The 13395-nt window shown below is 37.8% G+C and overlaps 1 protein-coding gene across 1 annotated transcript in view; it reads left to right on the forward strand.

Moving 5' to 3' along the window:
* The first annotated feature begins 1736 nt into the window (after positions 1 to 1736).
* Positions 1737 to 13395, forward strand: part of opn6b (opsin 6, group member b) — a 34823-nt gene continuing 23164 nt past the window's right edge. Inside the window, exon 1 of the mRNA XM_043698496.1 lies at positions 1737 to 1905. Coding sequence (XP_043554431.1) covers positions 1737 to 1905 — 169 coding nt within the window. The remainder of the gene's footprint in view (positions 1906 to 13395) is intronic.

A 13395-nucleotide genomic window follows, 5' to 3' on the forward strand; every position in this document is an offset into this window, starting at 1 on the left:
GAAGTTATCTAGAGTTTGATTTTTAAAAGTATGCTTTTAAAGTATTGCTCGTTTTGTTTCTATAGAAAGAATACAGAATTTTATAGGACTATTCAATGTCTTTTTAAAATAAAATTGGTGTTGCTCATTATTTACAACCATACAAGATATTAATGTAGTTGGTCATTCCCAAATTAAATATTTAAATCTGCTTCAATATGAACGTTAATTATTTCTAATCACCATGGTCCTGAAAGACATACCTGCCAAGCTGGACCTGTAGCAACTAGTGAGAGAACGAGTGTTATGACCCAAGCTGATATTATTATTTAACCAGGATGAAATCTGGCTTGTTAAATCATACTTTTTAAAAAACAATTATCTAGTATATTGGCCTATCATTCAAACATAAACACACAAAGTTGCAGATTTGTTTTTAACAGTAAAACAGAAGTTTATTATATAAGAAAAATGAAAATAAAATTGAACAAACCAAGTTATTTGAATATAGTACAATTTAAAAGATGTTGAAACATATGACAAAAAAATATTCCATCTATCCTCATACCATTACTTTAGTACTCAAGTGACGGAGAGACCTTTTTTCTATCATATCTATAGGTTTGATTTAATGTTTCTTTCAAGTTCCAATCATAAAGGTTTGACAGCCTTTCCCTTGATTGCACACAAGTAATCGTTTGAGATCATTCTCTCTAGCAACATCCTGGGAGAGATGAAGTCTTGTGCAGCAGACATTTAGTGTTTGCTGTTTTTGAATAAAAGGTAATGTTAGCCAAAACCAAAACTCCAGATATGCAGGAAATACCTTGATCCCCAACTGCCTTCACCGTCATTGCCTTTGACATTGTGTATCCTAATTTAGGACTGCTGCTCAGGACTTCTGCTCCAAAACTAGCCTCACCCCCGATCAAGCTCTTTAAACAGTTGCTTTGGTAGTACAGAAGGGAGACAGAAGCAAACTCAGTGTTAAGCATATTACCTTAAGTTGTAATGCTGAGACAGATGTTGGAATTGTGTAATTGGGTCTCAGGCAGAAGTCTCAAAAGTTGTTGAATAGCACTGTGCAGTTAGGACTCAAGGAAGCCCTCTGAGCTAATTAGTGGAGCTGAACGAGCTTAAAACTCAGAAAGAAGTCTAGGGAAGGACTAATTTGGTGAAGCTGACTACCTCTGAAAAGCTGGAGTTGTGCCTGTAAGTAGGCGCTGGAGTCCATTTTCCATAAGCAAGGGGAGTGTAGACGCAGCAACGGAAGTGAAATACCAGAAAATGAATAGTCATTGAAACAGTTAATGACCGACTGGTTTCTGAAGGAGTTCCAAAGCTTGGTCTTCGAAATAGAAGGACTGCAATGGCTTGCAAATTTTTAATGAAATGTGAGGACCCACAGTGTCACTACAGTCTGAGGGGATGCTGAGAAATCCATGTGAAGTGTCTGGATCATGTTTGTTCTTTAATATATTCTGTGGGGTGTTTAACCACAGTTTCTGTGTTAGCTGTATTTACCTCAGGTTAATTCTGAATGTTAGGTTTTAAATATTTTTATATACTGTAGATTGTACTATTGTCAGAACGCTGTGTGTTAAAGTCTATTGGTATTTATCCAAACTCTTGGAATCTTGTGATTTTCATCTCTTAGTCAGCTTAAACTTAGCCAATTTTTTAGAACAATTCATCTCGTCCCAAATCAGATCTCTAACTGAAACCTGGTGATCTGGTCCAGGATAAACAAGCCAACTATGCATCATCAGCAAAGTGGTGGCAGGAGCCATCTACAATGCTATCAAGTGACAGTACACAGCAACAACCTGTTCGCTGGTGCTAAGTTTGAGTTCTGCAAGGGTCACTTGGCTAATGACTACATTACAGTTATTATTAAAACATGGACAGAAGAGCTGAATTCCAGAGGTGAGTGAGATGAGAGTATGTATCTTTAATATCATGGCAACATTTGATCAAGTTTGGCATCAAGAAGTCCTCTTTAACAAAATTGAATCAATGGAAATCATGGGGTAAATTATTCACTGTTTCAAGTCATCCCTAGCATAAAATATGATGGTTGTTAAGCTCAGTTGTTTCAGCCCGTGACGTCACTGAAGCAGATCCTAAGGGTGATATCCTAGACACAAACATGTTCAGTTGCTTCATTAATTTCTTAGGTTAGAAATGGGGGAATGTTTGCTAATGTTTATTCCGTTTCAACACCAATCACAATTCCTCAGGTACTGAGGATATATCGGCATGCAGCAAGACTTGAACAACAATCACATTTGAGTTGATAAGTGGCAAGTAAAGTCAATGGCACACAAATGCAAGGTGTTAACCTCTCCAGTGAACGATATCTAATCATGTTCCCTTGATGTTCAATAGCATTACCATTTGTTTAGTCCAGCAGTATGACATCATAAGATAATATGGAAGAGGAGCCAAAATAAACCATCTGGCTATCAATATTGTTGCACTGTTCAAGAAGTTAATGGTGGGGATACTGTTAACTAGAAAGATCAGCCATATGAATACTGTGGCTACGACAGTGGGTCAAAGGCTGTGAGAAGTGACTCACCTCCTGTCTCCCTAAAGCCTCCATTTACAAGCCCCAAGTCAGGAATGTGGTGGAATGGTCTCTACTTGCCTTAATGGGTACAGCTCCAACAATACTGAAAATGGAAACCATTCAGAACAAAGTAATCCACTTATTAGGCACTATATTCACCATCTTAAAAACATTCAGTCCATCCATCCACAGTAGCTGCATCAAGAAGCTGTGAGCCCTTCAATGTACATCATGCTGAGTCTTGCAGTCAATCAATGTCTGAGCAGAGAGAAGATAGAGCCATTTATACTTGTGTAGCATGGCAGATCACTCCTTTTCTTCAGGCACTGCTCTTGGGAGTGCTGGTGAGGTCATCCTTCCTTCAACAGCATTAAACTCATGAACACTACCACCTTGAAGAGTAAGAGTGTAGGAAGCACTGAACCGCCACCTGTAAGTTCCCCTCCACATTCCTAACTTGGAACTATATTGCTGTTCCTTCGCTGTCACTGGATCAAAATCCTGGTGTTCCCTCCCTAGCAGTGCTTATACCAAATAGATGGCAGTGATTCAAGAACTGATTTGCCACAACCTTCTAATGAACCATTGGGATGGGAAATAAATGATGGGCTTACTTGCAGCACAGAAGTTCCTTGGAAAAGTAATAACCTCCATGGTGTTTATTTTGGTCATTAAGTTCAGAGAGGAGGTCACAATGCATGTAAAGTCTGAACAGGAAGAATAGGGATAGGGACCTCCAGACAGAATAGTGGAAGGCAGTAGCACAGGACACCTCAATGGTTGTTCCCCCCTCTAACAGATATACCATTTTAGATACTGTTGGGGAAAGTACCTCTCAGGGGACAGCAGTGGAAGCAAAACCAATGGCACCACAGGTGGCTCTGCTACAAAAGAGTGAAAGAAGAAGAGAGGCAGGACTGTAATGATAGGGGATTCAACAATATGGGGGACAAGCAGATGTTTGTCGGCCACAAAAGAGACTCAAGGTTGGTATGTTGTCTCCATGATGCTGTGGGGGAGGGTTTAAACTAGAATAGAAGAGGATGGGAATCTGAGCAGAGAGACAGAGGAGGGTGAAACAAACAGAAACAAAAGACAAAAAGGTAAGGAGCTAAATTGGAAGGCAGTAAAAAACACAAAAAGAAACAAATGGGGCCATAGTGCAAAACAAAACCAAGATGACTAATAAGGTTAAAAGACAAGTGTAAAGTTTGTTTTATTGCACAGATCCTCTACAATAAGATAGATGAATTATAAGCACGCAGATATAGCTGTTCATAATGTTGTTGTAATTGCAGAGACATGACTGCAGGATGACTAAAGATAGGAACTAACTATGCAGGGAATTCATTATTCAGGAAAGACAAACAAAAGGAAAAGAGGTGGAGTAGTATTGTTAGTAAAGGAAGAAAATAAAGGCAATCATGAGGAACAATATTGGTTCATAAGATCATGATAAGGAATGTATGGGTGAGATAAGAAACGCCCAAAGTTCAGAAAATGTTGGGTGTTATCTATGGGCCCTCCAAACAATAGTGGAGATGTAAGGAAATGCATTAAGCAAGAAATCAAAGATACATGTAATAAGTGTACAACTGTAATCACGGGAGACTTTAATTTCGAAATAAATTGGACAAACCAAATTGACAATGGTATTGAGGAAGGGATTTCCTGGAGGATGTACATGATGGTTGCTTAGACCAATATTGAGGAGCTAACTGGAGAGCAAACTATTCTAGATTGAGTAGGGTGCATTAAGAAATGATTAATTAACAATCTTGTTGTGCTGGGACCCTTGGGAAACAGTGGCAATAATATGATAGAATTCTTCATTAAGATGGACAGTGAAATAGTCGAACCTAAAAGAAGGGCACTGAATCAAAATAGAAGGAAATATACAGGTATGACGCATAAGTTGGTAAAGAAGAATTGGGGGAACCTATTAAAGGGATTGGATAGACAATGGTTCATATTTAAAGAAGGTGTGCCATGAGTTACAACAATTATTCATTCCTGTCTGGTGCAAAAGTGAAAGAAAAAAAGTGGTTCATCCATGGCTGACAAAAGAAATTAGAGACAATATTTGATCTAAAAAGGAGACTTGCAAAATTCCTAGAAGACGTTTCAAGCCTGAGGATTGGAACCATTTTAGAATTCAGCAAAAAGGATTGATCAAGAGTGGAAAAATAGAATACAAGAGTAAAATTGCAAGGGATATAGAAACTAACCATAAAAGTTTCTATAAATATGTGTAGAGAAAAAAAAAGATAAATACAGTTCCCTTACAGTCAGAAGCCAAAGAAATTATAATGGGATGCAAAGAAATTGCAGGGTAATTGAAAAACCTTGCTTCAGAAACAAAACCAGAAATTGTTGAAGTGTCTGCAGCCATTTCAACACACCAACATCTCTGTCTCAAGCTTGATGCAGTCCTCCAGTGAAGCTCAGTGCAAGCTGAAAAAATAACATCTCATTTTCCACTTGGGAACCCTGCAGCCTTCTGGACTCAATATTGAGTTCAATAACTTTAGGGCTTGAGCTTTCCAATATCCTTATATCAACCCCACGCTTCAGGCCTTGTTAACACATAGTCAACTATTACACACAACTCTTTATTAGCCACTAACAGTCAACATTATTAGCTACCTACTCTTCCAGCCAGATTGTGATATACTGCTTTGTCTGTCCAACTGTTCTCCTTATCCTTTGGTCTCTATCTCTATCTATCCTTTGCTCCTTACCCCTCCCCCACCCTATCGTCTGCATATAAATTGACATTTTTCTGAGCTACCATCAGTTCTGAGGAAGGGTCACCAGATTCGGAACATTAACTGATTTCTCCCCACAGATGCTGCCAGACCTGCTGAGTTTTTCCAGCAATGTCTGCTTTTGTACAAATGTTATTTCTCTCTTCAAAAGAGATGGCACAAGTAACTACCCAGAAATGTTAGGGAACCAAAGGTCTACTGAGAGGGCAGAAATGAAGCAAATCAGTATTGGTAAAAAAAACAGTCCTTGGGAAATTAATGGTGTTAAAGGCTGACAAATCCCCAGGGCCTGACATGCCAGAGTACATTGGGAAGTGGCTCTGGAAATATTGCATGCTTTGACTGTCATCTTCCACAATTCTATAGCTCCTACAGATTGGAGGGTGGTAAATGTAATCCCACTATTTAAAAAGGGAGGGAGAGAAAGGACAGAGAATTACAGACCAGAATCCTACTTCAGAAGTGGGGAAAGTGCTAAAGTCTATTATAAAAGACAAGATAATGGAACACTTGGAAAGCAGTAACAGGACTGACAAAACCAGTATGGACTTATGAAATCATGCTTAAGAAATCTGCTGGAGTTTTTTGAGGACTTAACTAGCAGAATAGATAAATGAAGAGGTGTATTTGGATGTTTAGAAGGTTTTTCTTTAGGTTCCTTATAACAGCTTAGTGCTGTTTGTTGAGAGGTAAACATTTATCAAGTCACTGGGGAGAAATCATGTGCAAAATCATGCGGTGGGATCTATTGCACTTCAGTGGCAGGTGAGGCCTCTGTTCAATGTCTCATTTGAAAGAAAGAATCTTCAAAGAGAAAAACCAGGAAAGATAAAAGTACATCCTGAATTCAGCAGGCCTCGACACCCACAAGACACTGGGGGAATTATACAGGACTTCTTCATCTAGCTGCCTAGAACACCACTTCACTCCCTGTTCATGTATCTCGTTGTTTCTTATACCATCTGGTTTTCTCTTCCACCACTCTGAAAGCGAATTCAGAATGCTAAACTTTCAGACAGGTAGTGAGCCCTTTCTGAGAGGACATGATGCGTGAGAAATGGTGAGATTTACATATAAATGACATGTACATATATATGTACTCACTAAGCATTTTGAAATGATTAGCTCAAAGGTATTATTAATAAATCAAACACCAACAAATTTTCATAGATCATTTTGATCTTTTATTGTATTTATTCCAGCCATAATATGGCTTTTCTAAAATAAAATTGAGATATATTTCACTAACCTTTTGCCAATATGCCCACAACTTACAACTACTGTGAATTATGCATCGACGATTAATGTATGCAAAAGCCGACAGGTGTAATCCAAAGATGCTAAAAGAAACATTGTGATGAAGCAGAAATAGCTTTGCCTCCTTAAAACCAAACTTGAAGCATTTTGGAATGATCCCCGTAAAGACCAATAACTTTTAAAAATATATTTGAGTTTCCAGTGATTGACTGAAAGGTTTCACAACAAGATTTTAAGTTTTAAGACCTTACTATAACAAATGGTTTAAAAGAAACATTGTCTATACACCACTTAATGGGCAAATTCCACTCTAAACCACAGGCAACAATCCCCCAATTAAGTTTTCAACATGACCAACTATCCAGTCTCATGGTAATGCATTACACTGTCCCTCAAATAGACACTCCATTCTGTAGGAAACAGGCCAAAGCTATTTTCAGCTCTAGTGATTTGTTTCCTTTCCCCTGGTCCAGTTAGGTAACTTCTAATCCCAAAACTGACTTTCACTGTGCAGGTTGCACTGACAAATCTGGACGAACCATCCAGTTCCCTTTAAATCCTCACAAATCTTCACAATCCTTCAATCTGAGGATGAGCCCCCAAGCATGTCCCCATACAGGACAATAAGGTCAGTGTTTTATATTCCTCAGTTATATGCCTGATTGCCTGCATCTCCTGCTGTCTGCCTCCTGTGACTTATCTGTGTTTATCAGTTTCAGTCATATCCATAAGAATTTGACTTTTTTCTGATAACGGAAATGAAAAATTCAGGTTTTCAGTGGCATTGCATGTTCATAGATACATTTTTCATAGAATTCATACAATGTGGAACCAGGTCATTTTACTCATCGAGTCCATATTATTTCTGAAAAGAAATCACTGAGGCAGAACTTGCTGTTTAAATAATGAGGAGGTAAATAGCCCCCACTGTTATTTATCCACAAAAAGCACATTAATATAAGACAAAGGCTAGCTATATGATTAAACACAAGTTTCAGAGTATTGCTATCTCTCTTCAGCTCTCTCTCTCAGCCATCTGATGTCATGCCATCTGACGTCATGCTATCATTGCATTATGATCCTTCAGGTTCCTGCTGTCAATTGCTCAACATTTAATTGCAGATTACTCAACATTTCCACCCAAATCTTTGTTTCCATTCTTTATGTTATCTACTCATCTATCCTCAAAGTCTTGAAGATTTCAGGGAAAGTCTGTGTTGGGTGGACGACTGTTTTTGAACTCCTTCAGATTTCTTACTGAGGTTGGTGTTTTTTTTAAATCTCCCTTCTTTCAGATTCCTTATGTATATAAAGAACATTCATGATTCCTGTGTCTTCAAAGCTGAAGTAGTACAGCTATACTTGTAATGGTCCTTAAGGATACTAAGGCTTTTACATTTCTACTTACTATACATTGTGATGCTTCTTTCTAACACCTGGAAGATTTTAGTTGTGCCACTCAACATTAGTGTTATGAAAATGACATCTTTCTGTCTGCCTAACAAAACACATTGAAGGCATCAAGTTTTTTTATTTGGCAGATATGAACTAAACTCATATAGGAAGTTAAATCTCATCTATTTCAGTGTAAGTACCATTTACAATGAGATGAGGCTGGCACTAAATTAATTATTACAAATGTAGAGTTGCATATCTTCAGATTTTAATTGCTGTTTTGATTTTTAAAAGGTTAACTTTTTAAATAAAGCATTATTTATAATGTTCCTTTCTATCCTTTTATATTTCTCTTAATCAAATATTTTTTTCCTTCTGTTTTTTTTCTGTATCTTAATATACATTGAATTTCAAATTTACGCTTTTTCTTAGTCTTGGCACAGTTAATTCTTCAGTTCAGATCTGATTAGCTAAGGAGATGGACCAGTGCTTGATTTGTTCATTTTGATTCGACATGCCCTGTTTCTCTTGCTGTGAGATCAGCTTATATTTTCAACAACTTGCAACACAACATTCTTTAACCAATAAGTTCTGATGTCATTAGATGCCCTACCAAAGTAAATTATGGCCAAAAGACTCATTACTTATTGCAAAACTGCCTAAAATCATTTAAGATTCTTATTTTCACTGAAAATGCATTGTTAGGGTATTCAAGTTAAAGAAAAGGATTACTTAATTTAATGTTTAGTCTTTCTAGACATTCAAAAGTACCTTCCAAACCCATGTCCTCTACTACCTGGAGGGACAAGGGCCAACAAATGAAGAGAAACAGCACTGTTGCAAGTTTTCCTCAAAATCACTCCACTGCTGCTGGGACAAAAACCTAGAGCTCTTTTCCACATGATATTGTAGATGTGCTGACACATGAATTCCACAGTTCAAGAAAGAAGCACACTCACAACTATCTTCTCAAAAGCAATTAGGGATGGACAACGAAGGTTATGCTCATGAATTTCACATTTCAGAAACAAAAAAAAGCAGGGGCTTAAATGGAGCTGTAATTGATGTCATGGCTCTCAACTAGGATCCATGATCCAAGCTATTTTCCAGGGATGTTTGAAAATACATCAAGCTGCTGATAAGATTGGTCTTCCAGTGCCAAATAGTCTGCCAACACTTTCTGTTATGTCTCAAGGGCAGTTAGGGATGGGTAATACCTTTTGGCAATGCAATCAATGCTCATATCCCAGGAATGAATAAAAATAACATGAAAAGTAATCAGATTGGAAGAATTCTAGAACACATGAAAATTTATTGCAGCATGAGCCAAAAATGCCTTCATGAGAGGAAGATCAAAAGAAGGGGACAGAAAATGCGCAAAATATTTAGGAGTGCCAGCACGTACGTATGATTTAATAATGATATAACTAATACTTCTTTCCAACACTTGGAAGGTTTTAGTTACTAAACAGTTTACATAGAGAATGTTTATGTACATTGAAAGATTACTTTACTATGGGTAGAAAATTCTGTGCAGCTGATTCCAGAAAGGGTTAGTAATCAACACTGCTGCTTTCCCTGAAAAGCAGACACAAAACACATTTTTGAAAAGTATTTTTGTGGTACTTATGTTTACCTAAGAATAATCTCCACTCGGAGTTGGGCTGAACTTTTGGCATCTGCAAGGAAGTTTCAACTTCAATCTTATCACACTCCTGGAATTCGTCCATACTTGGTAGGCTATGGTTATATATGAGAAAGAGCTTCTTGTACTCCAGCAATTCAAGCCAACAGATATTCAAACAAATAAAAAGTCTACTTAAAACAAGGACAAGTACAGAAGCCGCCTTCATTTGGCATACATCTCCTGTTTGTATTTTTTCTAATTTGAGCTTGTGTGTCTTTTTCACACAAAAGAATACGCTTATTGTCGGCAGAAAGTTCACTCTTACTCACACGCTTCAGTTTCAGAGAATTGAAGAATGCGATCAGTACCCAAGGCACTTTGACAGACTTAACAATCTCTGTAACAACAGAATATGCTGTAGTGCATTTCCAAAGCTGTGAATTAAATTAGACTAAAGAATGGAATCTCTAAAAATAAGTATATGAAAAAATTATGGTCAAGAAGGTCTACTTAAGCTATCCATTCTTTCCTTACAGGCCAATTTAAATACCATCACAAACTTCATTCCACACCATTTCATCTCTTTTAATTCTGTACAAATGTATCTCAGTCGCAAATCACAAATGATCAAAATTCCACATTCTCATTTTTCATTATTTAACTCTGGCTGCTGTTCTTTGTGAAGTCCTTCCCTTTATCACCGTTCCAGCAGTAATGTAGAAGAGTGTGGTGCTGGAAAGGCACAGCTGGTCAGGCAGCATCTGAGGAGCAGGAGAGTCCAGGTTTCAGGTATCTGCCCTTCATCAGGAGGGCTTATGCCTGAAACGTGTTGGGTAGACAACTCTCCTTGAACCTCTTCAAATTTGTTTCTGAGGTTGATAGTTTTGTACGTCAGCCTTCTACTGCTGGTATATTTCATAGCTTTCAAATTCCTTAAGTATTTAATGAATGTTCATGGTTCATGTGTCTTCATCAAAATTAACGTAGTACAGTCATATTGTTATGGTCCTTAAGGATACTAGGGCTCTTCATTTTTTACTGATTGTACCTTGTGAAGTGTCCACCAGGTATGTTCTTAATTTTTGTGTTTTCTCAGCAAATACTCCTCCAGCTGTTAGTCCCAGATCCATATACCTGTCCTTGCTGAAGAACTGACAACTTTCTTGCTCAGTGACCATGGCAAAGCTCTTTGTTTGTTTCTCGCTTTAGATTTCTTTACATCATGTCATTCTGTCATACCCTTCCATGGTAATATGAGCTGTAAATGTTTTTAACAGTTATGGAAGTTGTGTTTGCGGTCTTCTCCCCATTAATAATTCCACTAGAGGTAACCCATTTCACAGTGGCAATGAACTGTGACTCACTTGAGCTAAATCAGTATCATTGTTCTTCACCAGGAGTTCTTATTTGGTTCTGACACCTTTCACTTTCCGGCTAACATTCTAACAGATGAGAGTCTTAACAAGCAATCCAGGTCTTTTTCAATATATAATTTCAGTTGCATCACACTGTAAACTTTTGCTATAAATTTTGTGTCTTACAATCTTATACTCCACAACCACCTGATGAACGAGCAGTGCTCCAGAAGCTAGTGCTTCCAATTAAACCTGTTGCACTATAACTTGATGATGTGTGATTTTTAACTTTGTACATCCAGAACCGTTCACTGCTTCACTTGCGAACAGTAAAGTGAACTCGTTGCATGAATCAATCCATAGTTGGCAAATTCAATAAATTGTGCATTTGTGCAAGTATTCACATAGCTGAAGAATAGTCGCACTATACTTGAAATATTAAATCTGTTTCTCTCTCCACAGATGCTAATAGACTTGCTGAGTTTCTCCACCACTTCCCACATTTGCAATATTTTGATTTTGTACTACTTGTCAGGAATACAGGTTTGTTTGAATGATTTTTATTACTATGTCTGTTGTTATACTGAGACAATTTGTCACAATCCAAAATTCAGTACTATTGGTTATGAGGATATGGCCTTTCTCCTTAAACCAAGGAAGTCCTTTTCTCTTGATAGTCTTGATGGAAATGTCAACATCAATAAGGTTCTGCAGTTTGTTACAATGTTTTCAATGGATTAAGTCATTCCTGACCATAAACTAGCTGTTTGGTCTTGTTCAGCATTTTGATATTTTTATATGATCTTAATGCAATATTTAGGTAAATATTGTCTCAGAGGGCTATAGGGTGGCTTTCTCATTAGAGAGAGAGAGATATCTCATGGTAGTTTAAGCTGAAGGTCACCACACCTCAGGCGAGCACTGAGATTGAGAAGGTAAGACCTTTATTCTAACCTCAGCGAGTATGTCAATCGAGCCTGCATTGTTGACACCACTGTCTTGCAAACCATTGCTCTCTAAGAGACCAGTCCAAGCAGTTCCCTCTGGAACTATGGTGATTTTACCTCTACCTTATAATGCAATATTTGGAGTAAAATTTTGTAGTGTTTAGGTATCACCAAATTTTCATTCATTCATAAATCGTCAATGAGTATGAAACGTTTTTGTTGTTCGAAGTATTGTCTCAATTTAGTGTTACTAGGGATGTATGACTGCCATTCTCCCTGATAATGCTATATTCTTTGATATGCTATGTTTTTGTTCTCCCTGAAAGTTGACTGCTACCTCTGCTCTCAACTCCAAACCTTGTTGCTCAGCTTCATCAACAAACATTCTGGGCTGGTATTCTCAGGCTGTCTCATAAACTGTACTGCCTTGTGAGCATTAAGTCCTCATTTGACTGTAAAGAATCCAGCAATGCATCATCCATCACACTAACAACTATATGCTAACATCCCCCTCAAATTGTCATCTACACAATTGCCTGTTAATCAGGAGGGATTAATGACCTCCTTTACTCTCTGGCTCCAAATGTAAAATCTACCCCATTCAATGATTACATTTTTTGGACACTGAAGTATATATATCAAAGGCCTTCAGGACTTGATGTAAGAAGATGAAATCTCATCCATCCTTGTCTGGTCAACACATCATACACAATGGCATTCAGTGGGCAAAGCAGAATACTAATCTGATACATTGGTCTTTTCATGCAGCCCTGAGGCCGGTTGTTACTTGGCAAAGTCCTGTCATCTGCAGGTACACCTGTCACAGGCTTTCCTGCCTCTCTAACTAGCCTAGACGTGGTAGCGTTGTTTCCATTCCCTGAATTGATGTTTGGTGTGTTGCTCTGCCTCTGAACAACCCTACTCCTAGGATGCATTGCCACTAAGAGTTTTTCTGTTTCTCCCTCCCATTGAGCTACTGTACTGGTTTTGCACCATTGCAGTTTTTTTTTCTTTTAGTTCTGGTTACTTTTAGATCCTTCTCTGTAACACTTTAGTTCCACACAATACCACCATGTTTCGCAATCCACATTTCACTTTTATGGATGTCATATGTTAGGGTTAATCTTTCTCTGCACCTTCTCTGTAGCTTTAACACTATATTTAGGATTATGTTCTATTACCATGATGTACTTATGTCAGATATGATTTGTCTAGCTAGTACACAAAACAATACTTTTCATTATATCTCAGTCCATGTGACAATAACAAATCACATCTAATGAAATAAATCAAATCAACAAAGCTCAATACCATCCAGGACAAAGCAGCCCACTTGATCGGCACCCCATTCATCACCTTCAAATCTATTCCCTCCATCATGGACAGATAGTACCAGGAGTGTGTGCCATCTACAAGATGAACTGCAGCAACTCACTAAGAATCCTTTGCTAGGTTCTTATAAAGACAAAAACTTCTAAACACCTAGAAGGATAGG

The sequence above is a fragment of the Chiloscyllium plagiosum genome, chromosome 10 (assembly GCF_004010195.1).
Source record: "Chiloscyllium plagiosum isolate BGI_BamShark_2017 chromosome 10, ASM401019v2, whole genome shotgun sequence".
Lineage (NCBI taxonomy): Eukaryota > Metazoa > Chordata > Chondrichthyes > Orectolobiformes > Hemiscylliidae > Chiloscyllium > Chiloscyllium plagiosum.